This window comes from Heterodontus francisci, chromosome 6, assembly GCF_036365525.1.
Source record: "Heterodontus francisci isolate sHetFra1 chromosome 6, sHetFra1.hap1, whole genome shotgun sequence".
Taxonomy (NCBI): Eukaryota; Metazoa; Chordata; class Chondrichthyes; order Heterodontiformes; family Heterodontidae; genus Heterodontus; species Heterodontus francisci.
This window is the reverse complement of record NC_090376.1, coordinates 9,261,848-9,285,640: the sequence shown is the minus strand read 5'-3', so window position 1 is coordinate 9,285,640 and position 23,793 is coordinate 9,261,848. Positions and strand designations below refer to the sequence as shown.

General features: G+C 49.9%; 1 protein-coding gene across 2 annotated transcripts in view; it reads left to right on the top strand.

Annotated features, from left to right (window-relative positions):
• The window catches only part of LOC137371121 (glycerophosphodiester phosphodiesterase domain-containing protein 5-like), a 129,246-nt gene that overhangs the window by 58,544 nt on the left and 46,909 nt on the right, over positions 1-23,793 (top strand). For both annotated transcript variants that reach the window (XM_068033087.1, XM_068033088.1), the window contains exons 11-12: positions 7,234-7,381; positions 13,505-13,587. In XM_068033087.1, the coding sequence (XP_067889188.1) occupies positions 7,234-7,381; positions 13,505-13,587 (231 nt within the window). The remainder of the gene's footprint in view (positions 1-7,233; positions 7,382-13,504; positions 13,588-23,793) is intronic.

Here is a 23,793-nt window from a genome sequence, read left to right as displayed (position 1 = left end):
GATGGTTGAGGGATAAACAGTGGGGAAGTCTCTCCTGCTCAAAATAGCGGCCGTGGGGTCTTTAACATCCACCTGAGAGGGCATACAGGCCTCAGTTTAATGTCTCATTGAAAAGACGGCACCTCTGACACTGCAGCACTCCTTCAGTACTGCACTGGGAGTGTCAGCCTGTGCTCCAGTCTCTAGAGTGGCAGTGGGACTTGAACCCACCACCTTGTGACTCCAAGTTGCGAGTGCTATCCACTGAGCCATGGCTGACATCCCTGCTAGCCCTTGGCTGCCTGGTTGATTGTCTGCATTGAGCATGTAGACAGTCCATTCAGCCCAACTGCTCCGTGCTTGTTTGTTTGTTGTAAGAATCTCGGAGATGGGGGATAAAAAGGTTGTTTGACTGCCAGTCTAACATTAGCCAATCAAACAATGAAGAATCTGTTTCATTTCTGCTCACTGACCAACATTGGCTCCTGGTTTGGCAACGCCTCGACTTTAAAATTCTCATCCTTGTTTTCAAATCCCTCCAGGACGTCGCCGCCACCCTATCTCTGTAATCTCATCCAGCCCCACAACTCTCCAGGATCGCTGCTTTTCTTCAATTCTGGCCCCTTGCACATCCTGATTTTAATCGCTCCACCATTGGCGGCCATGCCTTCAGCTGCCTGGGCCCTAAGCCCTGGAATTCCCTCCCGAAACCTCTCCACCTCTCTTTCCTCCTTTAAGACACTCCTTAAAACCTACCTCTTTGACCAAGCTTTTAGTTACCTGTCCTGCTATCTCCTTCTGTGGCTTGTTTTTTTTTTTATCAGAGTGACTCCTGACAACCCAGAGCAAGCGCAGAGTGATTGCGAACGTCATCAGCGCGTGCGAACATTTGCCAGCCTGCCAGTAAGAATGCACGCACGTGCACACTGACGTCATCATGCAATGCCGACCCAGAACCATAGAAAAATTACGGCACAGAAGGAGGCCATTCAGCCCGTCGTGTCCGCGCTGGCTGGAAAAAATAGCCGCCCAATCTAATCCCATTTTCCAGCACTTGCCGGTTATAGCACTTCAGGTGCATGTGCAGGTACCTTTTAAATGAGTTGAGGGTTTTTGCCTCCACCACCATTCCTGGCACTGAATTCCAGACACCCACCACCCTCTGGGTGGAAAAGTTGTTCCTCATGTCCCCTCTAATCCTTCTACCAATCACCTTAAATCTGTGCCCCCTGGTAATTGATCTCTCCACTAGGGGAAACTGTCCCTCAGAATAGATGCTAACAATTTACCGAGGTCAGACTGACCAGCCTATAATTATTTAGCCTATCCCTCGCACCCTTTTTAAACAATGATACAACGTTCGCAGACCTCCAATCGTCTGGTACCTCCTGTATCTAGCGAGGATTGGGTAGGCGGTGGCGTAGCAGGTAGGCAGTGGCGTAGTGGTATTATCACTGGACTAGTAACCCAGAGACCCAGGGTATTTCTCTGGGGACATGGGTTTGAATCCCACCACAGCAGAAGGTGGAATTTGAATTTAATTAATAAATCTGGAATTTAAAGCTAGTCTAATGATGGCCATGAAACCATTGTCGATTGTTGTAAAAACCCATCTGGTTGACTAATGTCCTTTAGGGAAGGAAATCTGCTGTCCTTACCTGGTCTGGCCGACATGTGACTCCAGACCCACAGCAATGTGATTAACTCTTACATGCCCTCTGAAATGGCCTAGCAAGCCACTCAGTTGTACCTAACCGCTACGAAGTCAATAAAAAGGAATGAAACTGGACGGACTACCCGGCATCGACCTAGGCACCGGAAACGACAACGGCAAACCCAGCCCTGTCGACCCTGTAAAGTCCTCCTTACTAACATCTGGGGGCTTGTGCCAAAGTTGGGAGAGCTGTTCCACAGACTAGTCAAGCAACAGTCTGACATAGTCATACTCATTGAATCATACCTTACAGACAATGTCCCAGACTCTGCCATCACCATCCCCGGGTATGTCCTGTCCCACCGGCAGGACAGACCCAACAGAGGTGGTGGCACAGTGGTATACAGTAGGGAGGGAGTTGCCCTGGGAGTCCTCAACATCGACTCCGGACCCCATGAAGTCTCATGGCATCAGGTCAAACATGGGCAAGGTAATCTCCTGCCGATTCCCACCTACCGTCCTCCCTCAGCTGATGAGTCAGTACTCCTCCATGTTGAACAACACTTGGAGGAAGCACTGAGGGTGGCAAGGGCACAAAATGTACTCTGGGTGGGGGACTTCAATGTCCATCACCAAGAGTGGCTTGGTAGCACCACTACTGACCAAGCTGGCCGAGTCCTAAAGGACATAGCTGCTAGACTGGGTCTGCGGCAGGTGGTGGGGGAACCAACATGAGGGAAAAACATACTTGACCTCATCCTCACCAATCTGCCTGCCGCAGATGCTTCTGTCCATGACAGTATTGGAAGGAGTGACCACCGCACAATCCTTGTGCAGACGAAATCCCACCTTCACATTGAGGATACCCACCATCGTGTTGTGTGGCACTATCACCATGCTAAATGGGATAGATTTCGAACAGATCTAGCAATGCAAAAATGGGCATCCATGAGGCGCTGTGGGCCATCAGCAGCAGCAGAATTGTACTCAACCACAATCTGTAACCTCATGGCCCGGCATATCTCCCACTCTACCATTACCATCAAGTCAGGAAACCAACCCTGGTTCAATGAAGAGTGCAGGAGGGCATGCCTGGAGCAGCACCAGGCATACCTCAATGAGGTGTCTACCTGGTGAAGCTACAACACAGGACTACTTGCATGCCAAACTGCGTAAGCAGCATGCGATAGAGCTAAGTGATCCCATAACCAACGGATCAGATCTAAGCTCTGCAGTCCTGCCACATCCAGCCGTGAATGGTGGTGGACAATTAAACAACTAACTGGAGGAGGTGGCTCCACAAATATCCCCATCTCAATGATGGGGGAGCCCAGCACATCAGTGTGAAAGATAAGGCTGAAGCATTTGCAACAATCTTCAGCCAGAAGTGTCGAGTTGATGATCCATCACGGCCTCCTCCTGAAGTCCCCAGCATCACAGATGCCAGACATCAGTCAATTCGATTCACTCCGCGTGATATCAAGAAACAACTGAAGGCATTGGATACTGCAAAGGCTATGGGTCCTGACAATATTCCGGCAATAGTACTGAAGACCTGTGCTCCAGAACTTGCCCCGTCCCTAGCCAAGCTGTTCCAGTACAGCTACAACACTGGCATCTACCCTGCAATGTGGAAAATTGCCCAGGGTATGTCCTGTACACAAAAAGCAGGACAAGTCCAACCCGGCCAATTACCGCCCCATCAGCCTACTCTCAATCATCAGTAAAGTGATGGAAGGTGTCATCAACAGTGCCATCAAGCGGCACTTGCTTAGCGATAACCTGCTCAGTGACGCTCAATTTGGGTTCCGCCAGGGCCACTCAGCTCCTGACCTCATTACAACCTTGATTCAGACATGGACAAAAGAGCTGAACTCAGGAGGTGAGGTGAGAGTGACTTCCCTTGACATCAAGGCAGCATTTGACCGAGTATGGCATCAAGAAGCCCTAGCAAAACTGAGGTCAATGGGAATCGGGGAAAACCCTCCGCTGGCTGGAGTCATACCTAGCGCAAAGGAAGATGGTTGTGGTTGTTGGAGGTCAATCATCTCAGGTCCAGGACATCACTGCAGTAGTTCCTCAGGGTAGTGTCCTCGGCCCAACCATCTTCAGCTGCTTCATCAATGACCTTCCTTGAATCATAAGGTCAGAGGTAGGGATGTTCGCTGATGATTGCACAATGTCCAGCACCATTCATGACTCCTCAGGTACTGAAGCAGTCCGTGTAGAAATGCAGCAAGACCTGGACAATATCCAGGCTTGGGCTGATAAGTGGCAAGTAACATTCGCGCCACACAAGTGCCAGGCAATGACCATCTCCAACATGAGAGAATCTAACCATCTCCCCTTGACATTCAACGACATTACCATCGCTGAATCCCCCACTATCAACATCCTAGGGGGTACCATTGACCAGAAACTGAACTGGAGTAGTCATATGAATACTGTGGCTACAAGAGCAGGTCAGAGGCTAGGAATCCTGAGGCGAGTAACTCACCTCCTGACTCCCCAAAGCCTGTTCACCTTCTACAAGGCACAAGTCAGGAGTGTGATGGAATGCTCTCCACTTGCCTGGATGGGTGCAGCTCCAACAACACTCAAGAAGCTCGACACCATCCAGGACAAAGCAGCCCGCTTGATTGGCACCCCATCCACAAACATTCACTCCCTCCACCACCGACGCACAGTGGCAGCAGTGTGTACCATCTACAAGATGCACTGCAGAAATGCACCAAGGCTCCTTCGACAGCACCTTCCAAACCCGTGACCTCTACCAACTGGAAGGACAAGGGCGGCAAATACATGGGAACACCACCACCTGCAAGTTCCCCTCCAAGTCACACACCATCCTGACTTGGAACTATATCGCCGTTCCTTCTCTGTCGCTGGGTCAAAATCCGGGAACTCCCTTTCTAACAGCACTGTGGGTGTACCTACCCCAAATGGACTGCAGCGGTTCAAGAAGGCAGCTCACCACCACCTCTTCAAGGGCAATTAGGGATGGGCAATAAATGCTGGCCTGGCCAGTGACGCCTACATCCCATGAATGAATTAAAAAAAAAAATAACGCATTCGCTATTTCCTCCCTGGCTTCCTTTAACAACCTGGGATGCAATCCTGGTGATTTATCCATTTTCAAGGATGTCAGACTCTCTAGTACTTCCTCTCTCATAATGTTTATCATATCTAATATTTCACGCTCTGCCTCTTTAACTACAATGTTTGCATCATCTCTCTCCTTTGTGAAGACAGAGACAAAAAACATATTAAGAACCCTGCCCACATCTTCTGCATCCATGCATAAGTTCCCTTGTACATCTCTGATAGACCTTACCCTTTCCTTAGTTATCCTCTTGCTCTTAATGTACTGATAAACCATCTTTGGGTTTTCCTTGATTTTACCTGCCAATTTTTCATGTCCTCTCTTTGCTTTTCGAATTTCCTTTTTTACTTCACCCCTGCATTTTCTATACTCCCTCTAGGTTTTCTAAAGTATTAAGATTTTTGTGATCGTCATAAACTTTCTTTTCTGCTTTAACTTACCCTTTAAGCTTCTAGATAACCAGGGGGCTCTAGGTTTGGCAGTACTACCCTTTATCTTTGTGGGGACATGCCTACACTGTGCCTGTAGTATTTCGCTTTTGAATGCTTCCCACTGTTCTACCATTGATTTTCCTTCAAGTCGCTATATCCAGTCCACTTTAGTCAGGTCACCTCGCAGCTTCTTAAAATTCACCTTCCCCCAATTTAGAACTTTTACTAAAAGCAAAATACTGCGGATGCTGGAAATCTGAAATAAAAACAAGAAATGCTGGAACCACTCAGCAGGTCTGGCAGCATCTGTGGAAAGAGAAGCAGAGTTGATGTTTCGGGTCAGTGACCCTTCTTCGGAACTGCAGAAGGGTCACTGACCCGAAACGTTAACTCTGCTTCTCTTTTCACACATGCTGCCAGACCTGCTGAGTGGTTCCAGCATTTCTTGTTTCGAACTTTTCCTCCTGTTTTATCTTTATCCTTTTCCATGATTACGCTGAAACTTACTGTATTATGGTCACTATCTCCAAAATGGCCACCCACTGCTACTTCATCTACTTGCCCAGCTTTATTACTGAAGACTAAATCTATAATTGCGCCCCCTCTTGTTGGGCTTATTAGGTGCTGGCTAAACGTCCTCACCCTGCAATAGCCGCGATCGCCGCTTCCATTCCCCCGGACAGTACCCTGCTCCCTCCCGCCATCCCTGTTTCAATCACCGCTTTCAATTTCCCACGCCTTCCTTCAGCCACTTGCTTCCGCCCTTGCCACTTTCCTCTTGGTGGCTCGCTCCCAGCTTTGCCGCTTCCCCGCCCCTCCCCCCACCTCGGCCGATCACTCCCGGCCTCATCACTGTCTTCCTTCAGCCACTTGCTCCTGTCCTCTTTGCTCCGCCACCCTCCCCCCACCCAACTCATCTGATCGATCCCTGCCGCACTGCCTGAAGAAGAGGGGGGGGTGGAGTGGGGAGCAAGCGGCGACGGGGTGTTGCGGGAGCGAGCGACCGGTGGGGTGGGAAGCGGCAAGGATGGGCGCGAGTGGCCGAGGGAAGGCAGCGGCGAGGCAGACAGTGAGCGGCGAGCAGACAGGCACGTGAGAGTGTGGCAAAGGGAAGCGCGATGGCAGGAGGGAGCAGGGTACTGTTGGGGATGGGTTGGAGGCAGCGATCGCAGCAATTGAGATTTGGGATTAATTTGGTTTGAGTGATAAATTGCGCAGCGGCAACTTTATTACTGGCACTGCCTGAGACGTCCCTGACAGTGACGTTTCAGTGGATGAGGCTACGTTTGCACGTGCCACCTGAGCCACCTAGTGGTTGTGTTGTCAGCAAACACTGCCTTTTTAAAATTCATTTCATGGGATGCGGGTGTTGCTGGCAAGGCCAGCATGTGTTGCCCATCCCTAATTGCCCTTGACAATTGAGTGGCTTGCTAGGCCATTTCAGAGGGCAGTGGTTCTGGAGTCACATGTCGGCCAGACCAGGTGAGGACTGCAGATTTCCTTCCCTAAAGGGCATTAGTGAACCAGATGGGTTTTTGCAACAATCGGTGATAGTTTCATGGCACCAATACTGAGACTAGCTTTCAATTCCTGATTTTTATTAATTAATTGAATTTAAATTCTACCAGCTGACATGGTGGGATTTGAACCTGTGACCCCAGAGCATTAGCCTAGGCCTCTAAATTACATGTTCAGTGACATTGCCACTGTCCCTCTGCTTTTGTTTGACAATCACTGCTGTGAAGCACCTTTGGAAGTTTTACTGCATTAAAGGCACTATATCAATGCAAGTTGATGTTGGTTTGGGAAGGCTGGGCGCCATGTGATTAGACATGTCAGGCATTCAATGGCGGGCATGTTGTGGGGGGAGGGCTAGTTGGATATCATGTGAGCAAACCTCAAGGAACACTCCCTGCAGAGTTGGCAACCCTTCCCCTGTCACATAAACGCTGGCACTCTGTTAACCATAGATAGGAGCTGTCTGTCTTTCTGGGCTACACTCACCTTCTGATGGCAAGCTGCTCCACCTGCCTCACTCTTTGTTTTTCTCTCTCTCTCTATTGCAGGGAGTATGCATCGGAAAATATCAGCATCAACCTGTACTTGGTGAACGAACCGTGGCTGTTCTCTGTGTTGTGGTGTGCAGGGGTGCGGTCAGTTACTTCTGATGCCTGTCAAGTCCTCAGTGAAGTGCAAGCTCCCACCTGGATAATGGTGAGTAAGAGACACAGTAACAACACAGGGTCACTGGGACACTAGAGCAGGAGGAGGCCGTTCAACCCCTCAAGCCTGTTCCGCCATTCAATGAGATCACGGTTGATCTGTATCTGAACTCTATATCTACCCACCTTGCTTCCGAAACTCTTAATACCCTTATCAATCTCCGTGTTGACATTTCCAATTGACCTCCCTCCAGCTTCAACAGCTTTTTGGGGGAGTGACTTCCAGATTTCCACTCCTCTTTGTGTGAACAAGTGCTTCCTGATATCACCCCTGAAGGGCCTGGCTCTAATTTTAAGGTTATGCCCCCTTTGTCCCCCAGCAGAGGAAATAGTCTCTCTCTCTCTCTCTCTCTCTCTTTCTCTCTCTAACTCCTTTAATCATCTTAAACATCTCAATTAGATCACCCCACAATCTTCTAAACATGACGAAATACAAGCCTAGACTGTCCTCGTAATCCATCCCTTTTTGCCCCGGTATGAATCTGGTGAATCTGTAACCAGGATCCCACATGGTGTCCCAGTGGTTGGGGCAGGGAGGACTGGGGGCGATGGAATATTTCAGTGTTCACTCTGCATTCCTTGAAGAGGGGAATCTTGGCAACCTACCTGTCCCTGTGCCCCTCCCATTTCACTGTGGAAATAAAACAAATACCATGAAATTGCGATTTAACTTCTTAAACTAATATGTATGCGGCTATTCTAAATGATGCTGCTGTTCGCCTGTGTCATTTATCTGAGTGTGTCTGTTTTTGTTGATGTCTTTTTTCCCTTTTTTTTATATCTGTCTTTCTTTGTATCGAACTCACTCTGCCTCTCTGACTGGACGTGTCTCTGTTTGTGCCTCACTCCTCTGTCCGGCCTCTCTCTCTCTCCCCACCCCAACCCCCGTCATGCATCCTTTTTCCCCCATCTCGTTCCCCTGAACACCACCCCACCCCCCCCCCCCCACCCCCCCACCCCCCAGGACAGCATCTTTGCATCCTGCTCTCTGTACGTTTGTCTCTTTCTCTTACCCTGCCTCTCTCCTGTTTTCCTTCGCTCTGTCTGTCTCTATCTTTTTGTCTCACTCTCGCATATGCCCTGCTACCCTCATGCTGTCCTTTGCTTTGACATTCTTTCCTCCCTTCTCTCTTCTCCTTTGTCTTTATCTCTCTGTCTGTCTCTCTTTCTCTGTGTGTGTCTTTCGCTGACCCTTGACACTCTCACATGCACCCACCCTCATCACAGCCTCCAGTGAGAGTGAATCCTTAGTGCACACTATTGGATAGGGACACGCAATGTAAGCTTCAAGGATTTAATTCATCCACAGATAAGGTCTTCTTACCTACGAGCGTGTTTCCTTTCACAAACGTGATCAGTTCACATCCAAGCAGCTCAACTACAAAGGCTTTTGTCGCAGCTGAAGGTGACCAACTCTGGTCAGCTGGAGGTTTCATCACATGACCTCCCACCGCCACACACTCGCCATTGGCCCATCCTCCAGGTGCAGTGCCCTCCCACAGCCAATTGGAAAGGGAATCGACTCTTTGTTACCTAGTTGCAATCCTGTTGATTAATCTTTCCCCGATCTCAATGGGGAATGGGATAAATACTTGAAGGAGTAATAAATTGCAGGGATATGGGGAAAAAGCGGGGAAGAAGGATCAACTGGATTCCTCTTCGAAAGCGACGGCACAGACTTGATGGGCCGAATGGCTGCCTCTGGTACAAGATTATTCTATGGTTCTGTGATTTATCTTTTTCTTTCTGGCGTGTCCTGAAGATTAAGTTACAAATCGTGGAAGCTCCAGGGCGGTCCTGGAGGGTTGGTAACCCTGTTGGAAGCCCTTATTTTGGCTGAGGCTTCGTCCTTTGTTCTTGCCTCTTGTAAAGATGCAAAGAAAGCAACTCTTTGGAAAGGGAAAGAATGCAAGTGCGTCATTTGAACACACGCTGTTGGAAGGGACTCTGAACAATGCAGGTGCTGGAGGGGGTCCTTGTAATTAATACTTTTGGTCTGCGGAGATTATTTTTATATGCTCCTCCAATTTCCTGGAAGCTCATTTGCATCCCGTGCTTCAGTGAGTGGATGCCAGCTGTTGTTCTTTTCTGTTGTAGAAGGTCAGATCCGTCACAGCCCCTCCCCTGCCCCACGCCGCCCACACCTACATCTCCTTGATAAGCTTCAATTAGATTCTTAGAAGTGGCCGAGTTCTGAGTCATTGCAATCCAAAGCTGAATTTGCTTTGCCCGTGTTAAACTCCAGAAAGTTTGTTATGGAAGGATAATGCTGGAGCCTATCTTTACTCAGTTTCACATTTATTGTGCAGAACAAAAGGATTACATGTAGCACCTCACTCAAAAAACCTTCCGCCAGACTGAGTAAGTGTTTGCTGACAAGTACTCAAATAAAACCCCAATTAACACTCTCCACCTGCATATAATCAATTAGAACATAGAACATAGAACACTACAGCGCAGTACAGGCCCTTTGGCCCTCGATGTTGCGCCGACCTGTGAAACCATCTGACCTAAACTATTCCATTTTCATCCATATGTCTATCCAATGACCACTGAAATGGCCTTAAAGTTGGCGAGTCTACTACTGTTGCAGGCAGGGCGTTCCACGCCCCTACTACTCTCTGAGTAAAGAAACTACCTCTGACATCTGTCCTATATCTATCACCCCTCAACTTAAAGCTATGTCCCCTCGTGTTTGCCATCACCATCCGAGGAAAAAGACTTTCACTATCCACCCTAATCTAAAGGGCGGCACAGTGGCGCAGTGGTTAGCACCGCAGCCTCACAGCTCCAGGGACCCAGGTTCGATTCCGGGTACTGCCTGTGTGGAGTTTGCAAGTTCTCCCTGTGTCTGCGTGGGTTTTCTCCGGGTGCTCCGGTTTCCTCCCACAAGCCAAAAGACTTGCAGGTTGATAGGTAAATTGGCCATTATAAATTGTCACTAGTATAGGTAGGTGGTAGGGAAATATAGGGACAGGTGGGGATGTTTGGTAGGAATATGGGATTAGTGTAGGATTAGTATAAATGGGTGGTTGATGTTCGGCACAGACTCGGTGGGCCGAAGGGCCTGTTTCAGTGCTGTATCTCTAATCTAATCTAGTCTAACCCTCTGATTATTTTATATGTCTCTATTAAGTCACCTCTCCTCCTCCTTCTCTCCAACGAAAACAACCTCAAGTCCCTCAGCCTTTCCTCGTAAGACCTTCCCTCCGTACCAGGCAACATCCTAGTAAATCTCCTCTGCACCCTTTCCATAGCTTCCACATCCTTCCTATAATGCGGTGACCAGAACTGCACGCAATACTCCAGGTGCGGTCTCACCAGAGTTTTGTACAGCTGCAGCATGACCTCGTGGCTCCGAAACTCGATCCCCCTACTAATAAAAGCTAACACACCATATGCCTACTTAACAGCCCAATTAACCTGGGTGGCAACTTTCAGGGATTTATGTACCTGGACACCAAGATCTCTCTGTTCATCTACACTACCAAGAATCTTCCCATTAGCCCAGTACTCTGCATTCCTGTTACTCCTTCCAAAGTGAATCACCTCGCACTTTTCCACATTAAACTCCATTTGCCATCTCTCAGCCCAGCTCTGCAGCCTATCTATGTCCCTCTGTACCCTACAACATCCTTCGGCACTATCCACAACTCCACCGACCTTAGTGTAATCCGCAAATTTACTAACCCACCCTTCTACACCCTCTTCTAGGTCATTTATAAAAATGACAAACAGCAGTGGCCCCAAAACAGATCCTTGTGGTACACCACTAGTAACTAAACTCCAGGATGAACATTTGCCATCAACCACCACCCTCTGTCTTCTTTCAGCTAGCCAATTTCTGATCCAAAGCACTAAATCACCTTCAACCCCATACTTCCATATTTTCTGCAATAGCCTACCGTGGGGAACCTTATCAAACGCCTTACTGAAATCCATATACACCACATCCACGGCTTTACCCTCATCCACCTGTTTGGTCACCTTCTGAAAAAACTCAATAAGGTTTCACAAAACCGTGCTGACTATCGCTAATCTTGCCTAATCGCATCATAATTTCCTTTCCCCCAGCTATAATTTTTGCCCTGTGGTATATACCTGTCCCTGCCCATCACTAAGGTAAACCTAACCAAATTGTGATCACTATCACCAAAGTGCTCACCTACATCTAAATCTAACACCTGGCCGGGTTCATTACCCAGTACCAAATCCAATGTGGCATCGCCCCTGGTTGGCCTGTCTACATACTGTGTCAGAAAACCCTCCTGCACACACTGGACAAAAACTGACCCATCTAAAGTACTCGAACTATAGTATTTCCAGTCAATATTTGGAAAGTTAAAGTCTCCCATAACAACTACCCTGTTACTCTCGCTCCTGTCGAGAATCATCTTCGCTATCCTTTCCTCTACATCTCTGGAACTATTCGGAGGTCTATAAAAGACTCCAACAGGGTAACCTCACCTCTCCTGTTTCTAATCTCGGCCCATACTACCTCAGTAGACGAGTCCTCAAATGTCCTTTCTGCCGCCGTAATACTCTCCTTGATTAACAATGCCACACCACCCCCTCTTTTACCATCTTCTCTGTTCTTACTGAAACATCTAAATCCCGGAACCTGCAATATCCATTCCTGTCCCTGCTCTACCCATGTCTCCGAAATGGCCACAACATCGAGATCCCAGGTACCAACCCATGCTGCAAGCTCACCCACCTTATTCCGGATGCTCCTGGCGTTGAAGTAGACACACTTTAAACCAGGTTCTTGCTTGCCAGTGCCCTCTTGCGTCCTTGTAACCTTATCCCTGACCTCACTACTCTCAACATCCTGTACACTGGCGCTACAATTTAGGTTCCCATTCCCCTGCTGAATTAGTTTAAACCCCCCCGAAGAGCACTAGCAAATCTCCCCCCCCAGGATATTGGTACCCCTCTGGTCCAGGTGAAGGCCATCCTGTTTGTAGAGGTCCCACCTACCCCAGAAAGAGCCCCAATTATCCAGGAAACCAAAACCCTCCCTCCTACACCATCCCTGCAGCCACGTGTTCAACTCCTCTCTCTCCCTATTCCTCGCTTCGCTAGCACGTGGCACGGGCAACAACCCAGAGATAACAACTCTGTTTGTTCTCGCTCTAAGCTTCCACCCTAGCTCCCTGAATTTCTGCCTTAAATCCCCATCCCCATTCCTACCTATGTCGTTGGTGCCTATGTGGACCACGACTTGGGGCTGCTCCCCCTCCCCCTTAAGGATCCCCAAAACACTATCCGAGACATCATGAACCCTGGCACCTGGGAGTCAACACACCAACCGTGAGTCTCTCTCATTCCCACAAAACCTCCTATCTGTTCCCCTAACTATGGAGTCCCCACTGTCTAATGCTCTGCTCCTCTTCCCCCTTCCCTTCTGAGCAACAGGGACAGACTCTGCGCCAGAGACCTGTACCCCATTGCTTACCCCTGGTAAGTCCCCCCCCCCCCCAACAGTATCCAAAACGGTATACCTGTTGTTGAGGGAAACGGTGGGGATCCCTGCACTGCCTGCTGGTTCCCTCTCTTTCCCCTGACGGTAACCCATCTACCTACTTCTTTTACCTGAGGTGTGACTACCTCCCTGTAACTCCTCTCAATAACCCCCTCCGCCTCCCGTTAATCTGTTGCACAATTGATACACAATTAACAGATTAACAGCCAGCTGAACCCCTTCAATGTGATCACAGTGATTCAGTGTCTTTATTCTCTTATGTGCGAGTGTTCATCAACAAACGGGTGTTATGGCCCCACGTCAAGGAGCTTTACTCTGTATCTAACCCCGTGCTGTACCTGCCCTGGGAGTGTTTGATGGGGACAGTGTAGAGGGAGCTTTACTCTGTATCTAACCCCCGTGCTGCACCTGTCCTGGGAGTGGGAGCTTTACTCTGTATCTAACCCCCGTGCTGCACCTGTCCTGGGAGTGTTTGATGGGGACAGTGTAGAGGGAGCTTTACTCTGTATCTAATCGATACTGTACCTGCCCTGGGTGTGATTGAAAGCGAACTCATTTTGTAAAATTAATCGCTCTATTCTCCAGCACTCTGACCCTGGGGATTTAAAAGGTTTAATTTCCTTTCTGCAGTCTCCGGATGAATACTACATGATCTGGATAACCTCTGACATCATTTCAATCACCATAGTGGTGGGAATATTCATCCTGCAAAAGTGAGTGATATTCTAAGCCTTTTCTATGGTCCATTTATTTGGCTTTGCACGATGCATGTTGCCTTGGAAAATGTTGTTCACCCTGTCCTTGTTTGGCAGTCAGTACAAAGGAATTTATTTTATTGTGTGATGTCCTCACTGATCCCGAGTCAAGGGTTTCTGTTTGTGTTCTGCTTGTTAATACCATTATTCATTAGCCAGTAAATGGAGAGAGTAAGTATACTGGATGTTGGATGCAATCTACCAACTGGGGTCATTTCGCCACTTGGGGGTAACCCTGTGTTAGGAGAGATCTGTCACAGCCTCCAAATCTTCCAGAAATTGCCCTCGGAGCTGTGCGGATACCAGGAATCCCATGGTATGCCGACAGGCCCATTACCTCAACCCAAACGGCCATTTGGGAGATTTAATGGAGAATGGCTCTTGGGGTTTTCACAGTGGAAGGGTGTCATTGGAGGGAGCAAGGGAGGATGAGAGAGTTAGAAAAAGGATAAAGGGAGACAGGGAAAGGGAAGTATAGGGTGAAGGAGGAAGTGAGGGAGAATGAGGAGAGGGGTGAGAGAGAGGAAGCAAGAGAGAGGAGGACAGGTTATGGGATACAGCTGCTGAATGGGTTCCTCTGGATCAAATGCACATTGGCGTCGCCAAGCACTGGCCTGGGGTGGCTGCTGAATGTAAGACCGTGTCCTGGAGCTGTATTTTCTTTTGTTGGTGTGTCTGCTCACAGGCTTGTCAAAGCTGTACTGGCAGTTTGATGTTGGGTTTAGGGCCAGTTCTGGAGGCTGGCAGGCCCAGACTCCAGCAGCACCAGTTCCATGGAATGACGTGGACAGTTGAGAGGCGTGGTCTGTTTCCACTGATGGACTACATGCCTGTCAATCAAAATCCACCGCGGCTGCCTGCACGATCTTGAGAATCTCTTGCTTCTGCTTGATGCAGTGGAGGGTGAGCCGCTTCCAGCTATTTGATGTTCGCTGTTGGTCCTAGACCTGGTCTAAGGACCCATTTTGCCACTTAATGGGGGCAGCCCTCTTCCACTAAAGGCTGGGTTGCAAAATTTGAGGTACTTCAAGGGCCAGGGCATTTTTGAGTGCCTCCCAGGGAATGTTGTCCAGGAAACGATTAGTGGGGCAAAAATAATCCTTCATGATTGTTCCTCCCAATGGACCAAATCCCTTCTGATCCATTGTACTGTACAGAATTCCAATGAACCAAAACCCTTTCCCATTTGCTCCCATCATATAAAATCCCAATGGACCAAACCGTTTCCCATTCACTCCCAGCCAAATCCAATCCCAATAGACCAAACTGCTTCCACCATGAACAATCCCATTGAACCTTATCCCTTCCCATGACTCCCATTGCACAGTCTGTCAGTCACGCTTTGTGAGTATGAATGCATTTTCCTTATGTTAAGTGTCTCTCTCTTTCCCTGGCTGTGTTAGTAGTTGTGCCTATGCCTTTCTGGATGGGTAGGTGTAAGTGTTGCTTTTTCCCGCTGGGTTAGTGAGAATACGTCCATTTTTTTTCCCAACAATGTTGCATGGTAAGTGTCGCTTTTCCCAACTGGTTTGATGGGTAAGTGATCAGTTTTCCTGCTGGGTTGGTCGGTAAGTGTTGTTTTCTTTTCTGCTGGGTTTGGGGAGTGCCTGTTAGCCTTGCTGACATTGGCATTTGTTTTTTTTTTTTGCATGGTTACAATCCCAACGGGTGTGTTGCTCAATGTCGACACTCGGAAATTGCACCAGCAATTTGGTGGCCCCTATGCCTAGGGGGCCATAGCTGGGCCTGGGTGGGATATTGCCTTGCTCTGTAACTGGGCCTGACCCGACCTGCACACTGCGACCTCCTGATTTCAGGCAAGCCACCTGTAGGCGGTTGCCATGTGGAGACCAGGGGAAGTGGAAAAATGAAGATGGGCGAGGACGGTGCAGGGAGCGGGGGAAAGTTAGCTCCTTTACACTTGAAGCTTGCCTCCCAAATAACATTTCTTTTCTTCCCTGGCTCACCCAGCAAAAGGAGGCAGAGGGAATTGAACATGAGCCCCCAGCTCTGTCTGGACTGCACCCCACAGCAGTCCAGAGACAGTGAACCAGATGGAGGTGTGAAGACCCACAGTTATAGGGCGAGGTGGGATTTGGGGGGACTTTGAAGTCATACTATGGGTGACATGAGTTTGTGGTACAGTTAAATTCTTGAATGCATCACCATATTTAGAATGACTTGGGGTATCGTTTAATAAATTTCCATATCAACGATCACCGTGACTTTACACAATGAAAAATATTGACTTGATTTAAAAAGTTGAATGTGAGAAAAAAACATTGTTTGAATTTTTATCAATAGAAAATTCAATGCGAGTTTTTGAAATATTCAGCGATGCCCCTGTATCTTTCTGCATTCACCTTTTCATTTTGTTTTTTCCTTCCACCTTATTCTGCTTTTCACTGATGTTTATCTTCCTGTTCTTTCTCCACCTCTCTTTTGCCTTCTCTCTCTCTCTCTCTCTCTGCTGCATTCTGGCATCTCACAGCTTTCACTGATCAGGTAATGCTGATACTTCTAATTGACCTTTGCATTGATCTAGTGGGAGTGGGGGGAGGGGGTGGGGTGTGGTCTCTGCAGTGAGGGGAATGAAAGGTGTGAACCCAGTCTGAATACAGGGGAATAATCGCTGTCCCCTCCTCCTGATCTCCCATCCCACCCTTTCCCAGCCTCCCCTGTCTCTCACCCGCCCCTCCTCTCTCCCCTGCAAACCCCTCCCACGTCCACAACCCCCCATCCATCTCTCTCTCTCTCTTTTTTCTCCCCCCCCCTCAAAAACCCTCTCTCTCAGCCCCCTTCCCCTGCAACACCACTCCCTCGCAACCCTCTCTCTAGCTCCCAAGCCCCCCCCTCTCCTCTGCAACCCCCTATCTCTCTCCCGCCCCTCTCTCCCACTCTCTCTCCCTCCCGTCTCTCCTCCTCCCCCCCCACCCCGTCTCCTCTTCCCCCCCCACCCCGTCTCCTCTTCCCCCCCACCCCGTCTCCTCTTCCCCCCACCCCGTCTCCTCTTCCCCCCACCCCGTCTCCTCTTCCCCCCCACCCCGTCTCCTCCTTCCCCCCCACCCCGTCTCCTCCTTCCCCCCCACCCCGTCTCCTCCTTCCCCCCCACCCCGTCTCCTCCTTCCCCCCCACCCCGTCTCCTCCTTCCCCCCACCCCGTCTCCTCCTTCCCCCCCACCCCGTCTCCTCCTTCCCCCCCACCCCGTCTCCTCCTTCCCCCCACCCCGTCTCCTCCTTCCCCCCCCCCCGTCTCCTCCTTCCCCCCCCCCCTGTCTCCTCCTTCCCCCCCCCCCGTCTCCTCCTTCCCCCCCCCCGTCTCCTCCTTCCCCCCCCCCCGTCTCCTCCTTCCCCCCCCCCCCCGTCTCCTCCTTCCCCCCCCCCCCGCTCCTCCTTCCCCCCCCCCCCCGTCTCCTCCTTCCCCCCCCCCCGTCTCTCCTTCCCCCCCCCCCCGTCTCCTCCTTCCCCCCCCCCCCGTCTCCTCCTTCCCCCCCCCCCCGTCTCCTCCTTCCCCCCCCCCCCGTCTCCTCCTTCCCCCCCCCCCCGTCTCCTCCTTCCCCCCCCCCCGTCTCCTCCTTCCCCCCCCCCCGTCTCCTCCTTCCCCCCCCCCCGTCTCCTCCTTCCCCCCCCCCCGTCTCCTCCTTCCCCCCCCCCCGTCTCCTCCTTCCCCCCCCCCCGTCTCCTCCTTCCCCCCCCCCCCCGTCTCCTCCTTCCCCCCCCCCCCCGTCTCCTCCTTCCCCCCCCCCCGTCTCCTCCTTCCCCCCCCCCCCCGTCTCCTCCTTCCCCCCCCCCGTCTCCTCCTTCCCCCCCCCCGTCTCCTCCTTTCCCCCCCCCCCGTCTCCTCCTTCCCCCCCCCCCGTCTCCTCCTTCCCCCCCCCCCCCGTCTCCTCCTCCCCCCCCCCCCCCGTCTCCTCCTTCCCCTCCCCCCGTCTCCTCCTTCCCCCCCCCCCCGTCTCCTTCCCCCCCCCCCCGTCTCCTCCTTCCCCCCCCCCCCGTCTCCTCCTTCCCCCCCCCCCGTCTCCTCCTTCCCACCCCCCCCCGTCTCCTCCTTCCCACCCCCCCCCCGTCTCCTCCTTCCCACCCCCCCCCCGTCTCCTCCTTCCCACCCCCCCCCCGTCTCCTCCTTCCCACCCCCCCCCCGTCTCCTCCTTCCCACCCCCCCCCCTCTCCTCCTTCCCACCCCACCCCCTCTCCTCCTTCCCACCCCCCCCCCCAATCTCCTCCTTCCCACCCCTCCACCCCCCCCCGTCTCCTCCTCCCCCCCGCCCCCGAGTCACACACCATCCTGACTTGGAACTATATCACCGTTCCTGCACTGTTGCTGGGTCAAAATCCTGGAACTCTCTTCCTAACAGCACTGTGGGTGTACCTACCCCACATGGACTGCAGCGGTTCAAGAAGGCAGCTTACCACCACCTTCTCAAGGGCAATGAGGGATGGGCAATAAATGCTGGCCTGGCCAGCGACGCCCACATCCATGAAAGAATTTTTAAAAATCAATAGATCGCAGAGACTCCAGGAGAGTCCTGCAAGGTTGGGAACTCCAATTTGAGCAGTCACTGCCCAGAGTGCAGGAGCGTGATCTGAGGAGGTGAGTTAGCCTCTGAGTCACTCAGTAACTCTGGGCCAGCACGACATGAGACTGGAGCCTGGTGCTACCCCTTCCATGAGGTTTGGGAGCTAATATTGAGCAATAGTGTGAGATTCCACCCAATCAACAGGGGATATACTTCATGGTTCAGTGCTGGCATTGGGTACATTTCTCTCTCTCCTCAGCCCATACGTGGAACCACTTCCAATCACTGAGTAGTGCTAGCCTCCATATGTGTGAAGTTTCGATTGAAGGCAACCCATGTTGATTGATGTTGGCACCCCTCCCCATCCTGAATGGAACAGCCCACCACGCTCCTGCTCTAGCGGCTGGACTGCTTCATTATGGGAAGAGATTGACATGGGGGGAGGTGTACAGAGCAGTCGTGGAAAGGCAGTTTGCAAGGGTGTATTTCTGACTGTGGCCATTGCCTCGATTTCTCTGCGTCTCACATGCCTCCTTCACTGGCCTCGGCAGCTGTGCCTGCTCTGGGGGCATGCTCTCTCTCTGGGCCCTTGCAGGCATGTATAGGGCAGTGATGAAGGAGTGAGGACCAACCCAACTGGGGCTAGCCTTGGGTCAACTTTGGACGTGGAATGCACTGGTGGAAACAGCTTCAATAATAACTTTCAAAAGGAATTGGATATGTACTTGAAAAAGGAACAATTTGCAGGGCTATAGGGAAAGGGCAGGGGGTGTGGGACTCATTGGATAGCTCTTTCACAGACGCAATGGCCAAATGCGCTCTTCCTGCACTGCTTTATTCTATGAACCATTAATCTCATTAATGGAAGGTAGTGTCGATGGCATGTTAGGATATCTAAAATATAAATAACCTTCCCTCCCCTTCCAACACTCCAGGTTTGTGGCCAGACAAACTCCCTCCCTATTGTAAGACCTCATCAGCGAAGGTACTGAAGTAAGATCCTCCTCAAAGTCCCATTTCCCCCAGCGATTTGTCTACTGCCAACCAATGTTCTGTTTCTGAAGGTTCTAGAGGCAGTCTTATTGAGATTCAATCTCAGGAATGGCACACCATGTCAGAGTATGGCCTGGTTCCTATGGTCCCACCATATATTGAGCTTCAGTGTCAAGCGTGCCACACTGGGTAGTTTTTCATTGGAGCCCAGGTGCACTGCATACACGGAAAAACTCTAGGATTGGCAGTCCGATTAGGAACAAGAGGCCATTCAGCCTCTCGAGCTGTTTGGTCGTTCGTTGAAATCATGGCCGAGATGTGCTTTAACTCCATCTGTCCATCTTGGTTCTGTAACCCTTAAAGCCCTTGTCTAACCAAAAATGAAAATCCTACTTGGAATAGAGTGCTTTCAATTGCTCTAGGGATGCTGGAAAAATTCTGCTTCCGATCGCCTTTCCCTTGCTTTCTCTCCCTGGATAAGTGAGAAGAAAGTGAACGAATCGGGTTTCAGAGACACAATGCGCTTGATTTTCAATTCAGGGTTGGGACCTGGCATCCAGATAATTTTTGGCTTCCGACCCTGTGATGCATCGTGAGCGACGCTATCCTTAAATGTAAATACCGTAATTGTGCCAGAGGCAAGCTCGGCAGAAGAGAGCGGGGCAGCTCCTCGGAGAGCCAGAAACCTCAACGGCAAGAAAAGTGGCCGGACGGTCGAATGAGGGGTAATGTTCAAGATCTGGCACAAGATGCCCCAGGTTCCCAGATTTTTAACCACATTTAAAAAAAAACTTTTAATTTCTCCCCACATAGAGCACACTGTCAGGTTCAAATGACCATACGTAGTCACCAACACTGTGTCTCAGTATCACGAAACTATATGACTTCCTGAGTCTATGGTGCTGTATTGTGGGTTGCCACAAGGTGGCAGTACAGCCAGGTATTTGTGGCCTGATTAAGAAGCGTATATTTTAAATTGAACTACATAGAATCTGAACACAGAAACAGTAATTCGGCCCATCTGGCTTTGTGCTGGTGCTTAAGCACCACACGGGCCTCCACCCTCTCTAATTACCTTTTCCCATCCTGCCCTCCATTTCCCACAATTCCCTTCTCCCTCATGTATGCATCAGGCCTCCTCTTAAACGTGTTGATGCTTCAATCACTCCATGTTCTCGCCCCCCACCCCCCCACCCCGGTCTCTGTAATCTCCAGCCCTACAACCCTCCGAGATACCTGCGCTCTTCCAATTCTACCCTCGTGAACATCGCCGATTTTAATCGCTCCACCATTGGCGTCCAGCTGCCTGGGCCCTAAGCTCTGGAATTCCCTCCCTAAACCTCTCCGCCTGTCAACCCTCTTTCTTCCTTTAAAACATTCCTTAAAACCTGTATCTTTGACCAAGCTTTTCATCACCTGTCCTAATATCCCCTTATGTGACCTGTGTCAAATTTTGTTTGGCACTCGCTCCTGTGACACTTGCGACATTTTCATTATGTTTAAGGTGCTATATAATTGCAAGTTGTACTTGTTGTGGCAGCAAAACCCACATTCTCACCACTCTCTGTACAAAGAAATTCCTCCTCAATTCTTCGTGATCTGTTAATGATGATTTTCTATTTATGCCCTCTTGTTCTGGACTCACCCACAACTAGAGAAGATTTACTAATGTGGGACCAGAAAGTGGTTACTGATGAAAGACAACGGTTATGTGCAGAGACGAGAGAAACTGGAGCTGTTCGCCTTGGAGCCGAGACGTTAAGGGAAGATTTGATAGAGGTGTTCAAAATCATGAAGGATTTTGATAGAGTAAATAGAGAAACTGTTTGCAGTGATGGGAGGGTCAGTTACCAGAGGACACGTGTTTTAAGGTACTTGGCAAATGAGGGAAAAAAAAGGTTCCATAGCCAGTTGTCCAGATGTGGAATGTACTACCTGAAAGGGTAGTGGGCAATAGGGAAAGAGTGGGGTAATGGGACTAATTGGATAGCTCTTTCAAAGAGCCAGTACTGGCATGATGGACCAAATGGCCTCCTCCTGTGCTGTATTGTTTTATGATTCTGTAAAGTGAAAATAGTTTCTCCACATCCAAGCTATCAAACCCATTCATAATTTTAAAGACCACTGTAAGGTTTCTTCTATATCCTTTCTCTTTCCAGAGAAAAGAGCCCTAACTTGCTCAATTTTTCCTCTCAATCCTGGAGACAAGCTGGTTAATCTTTTCTGCACATTCTCCATTGCTTTAATATGCTTTTTGTAGTATGGAGTCCAGAACTGAACACAATACTCCAAGTCTGGTCTTATAGAACAAAGAACAGTACAGCACAGGAACAGGCCATTCGGCCCTCCAAGCCTGCGCCGATCTTGATGCCTGCCGAAACTAACACCTTCTGCACTTCCGGGGCCCGTATCCCTCTATTCCCTTCCTATTCATATATTTGTCAAGATGTCTCTTAAACGTCACTATCGTATCTGCTTCCACCACCTCCCCTGGCAGTAAGTTCCAAGCACTCACCACCCTCTGTGTAAAAAGAACTTGCCTCACACATCCCCTCTAAACTTCGCCCCTCTCACCTTAAACCTATGTCCCCTAGTAACTGACTCTTCCACCCTGGGAAAAAGCTTCTGACTATCCACTCTGTCCATGCCGCTCATAACTTTGGAAACCTCTATCATGTCGCCCCTCCACCTCCGTCGTTCCAGTGAAAACAATCCGGGTTTTTCCACCCTCTCCTCATAGCTAATGCCCTCCAAACCAGGCAACATCCTGGTAAACCTCCTCAGTACCCTCTCCAAAGCCTCCACGTCCTTCTGGTAGTATGGCGACCAGAATTGCACGCAATATTCTAAGTGTGGCCTAACTAAGGTTCTGTACAGCTGCAACATGACTTGCCAATTTTTATACTCTATGCCCCAACCGATGAAGGCAAGCATGCCGTATGCCTTCTTGACTACCTTACCCACCTGCGTTGCCACTTTCAGTGACCTGTGGACCTGTACGCCCAGATCTCTCTGCCTGTAAATACTCTTCAGGGTTAGGGTTATACTGTATACTGTATACCTCCCACCTGCATTAGACCTTCCAAAATGCATTACCTCACATTTGTCCGGATTAAACTCGATCTGCCATTTCTCCGCCCAAGTCTCCAACCGATCTATATCCTGCTGTATCCTCTGACAATCCTCATCATTATCCGCAACTCCACCAACCTTTGTGTCGTCCACAAACTTACTAATCAGACCAGCTACATTTTCCTCCAAATCATTGATATATACTACAAAGAGCAAAAGGTCCCAGCACTGATCCCTGCGGAACACCACTAGTCACATCCCTCCATTCAGAAAAACACCCATCCACTGTTACCCTCTGTCTTCTGTGACTGAGCCAGTTCTGTATCCATCCTGCCAGCTCACCTCTGCAATTTCTCTACAATGTAACCTTACCTCACTGCTTTTATATTCTATTTCTGTAGAAATGAACTCAGTTCTTTCTTTACAATCTCTATGACCGTTATCAACTTGTGTTGGTATTTTTATTGGTTTATGTATCTATTCTCTGATCTCTCAGTTCCTGTGCGTAATTTGTGTTCTTTCCTGACTCCTCCTGCCAAAATGAATGAGCTCCACAAGTTGCTAATTTGAGTTCGATTTGCCATTGATCTGCCCACTCTATGTAACCTGTTATTTTATTGTTCATTTCTGGGATGTGGGCGTCGCTGGCTGGGCCCATCCCTAATTGCCCTTGAGAAGGTGGTGGTGAGCTGCCGCCTTGAACTGCTGCAGTCCTTGGGGAGTGGGTACACCAACAGTGCTGTTAGGAAGGGAGTTCCAGGATTTTGACCCAGTGAAGGAACGGCAATATAGTTCCAAGTCAGGATGGTGTGTGGCTTGGAGGGGAACTTGCACAGGTGGTGGTGTTCCTATGCATCTGCTGCTCTTGTCCTTCTAGGTGGTAGAGGTCGCGGCTTTGGAAGGTGCCTTGGTGAATTATTGCAGTGTGTCTTGTAGTTGGTACACACTGTTGCCACTGTGCGTCAGTGGTGAAGGGAGTGAAGATTGAAGGTGATAGATGGGGTGCCAATCAAGTGAGCTGCTTTGTCCTGGATGGTGTTGAGCTTCTTGAGTGTTGTTGGAGCTGCACCCATCCAGGCAAGTGGAGAGTATTCCATCACACTCCTGACTTGTGCCTTGTAGATGGTGGACAGGCTTTGGGGAGTCAGGAGGTGAGTTGCTCGCCACAGGATTCCTAGTCTCTGACCTGCTCTTGCAGCAACGGTATTTATGTTGCTGCTCCAGTTCAGTTTCTAGTCAATGGTGACCCCGAGGATGTTGATAGTGGGGGATTCAGCGATGGTAATTCTATTGAATGTCAAGGGGATATAGTGAGATTCTCTCTTGTTGGAAATGGTCATACTTCTCACTTATGTGGTGCAAATGTTACTTGCCACTTGCCAGCCCAAGTCTGGATATTGTCCGGGTCTTGCTGTATCTGAGGAGTCGCAAATGGTGCTGAACATTGTGCAAACATCAATGAACATCCCCACCTCTGACCTTATGATGGAGGAAAGGTCATTGATGAAGCAGCTAAAGATGGTTGGGCCTAGAACACTACCCTGAGGTACTCCTGCAGTGATGTCCTGGGACTGAGATGATTG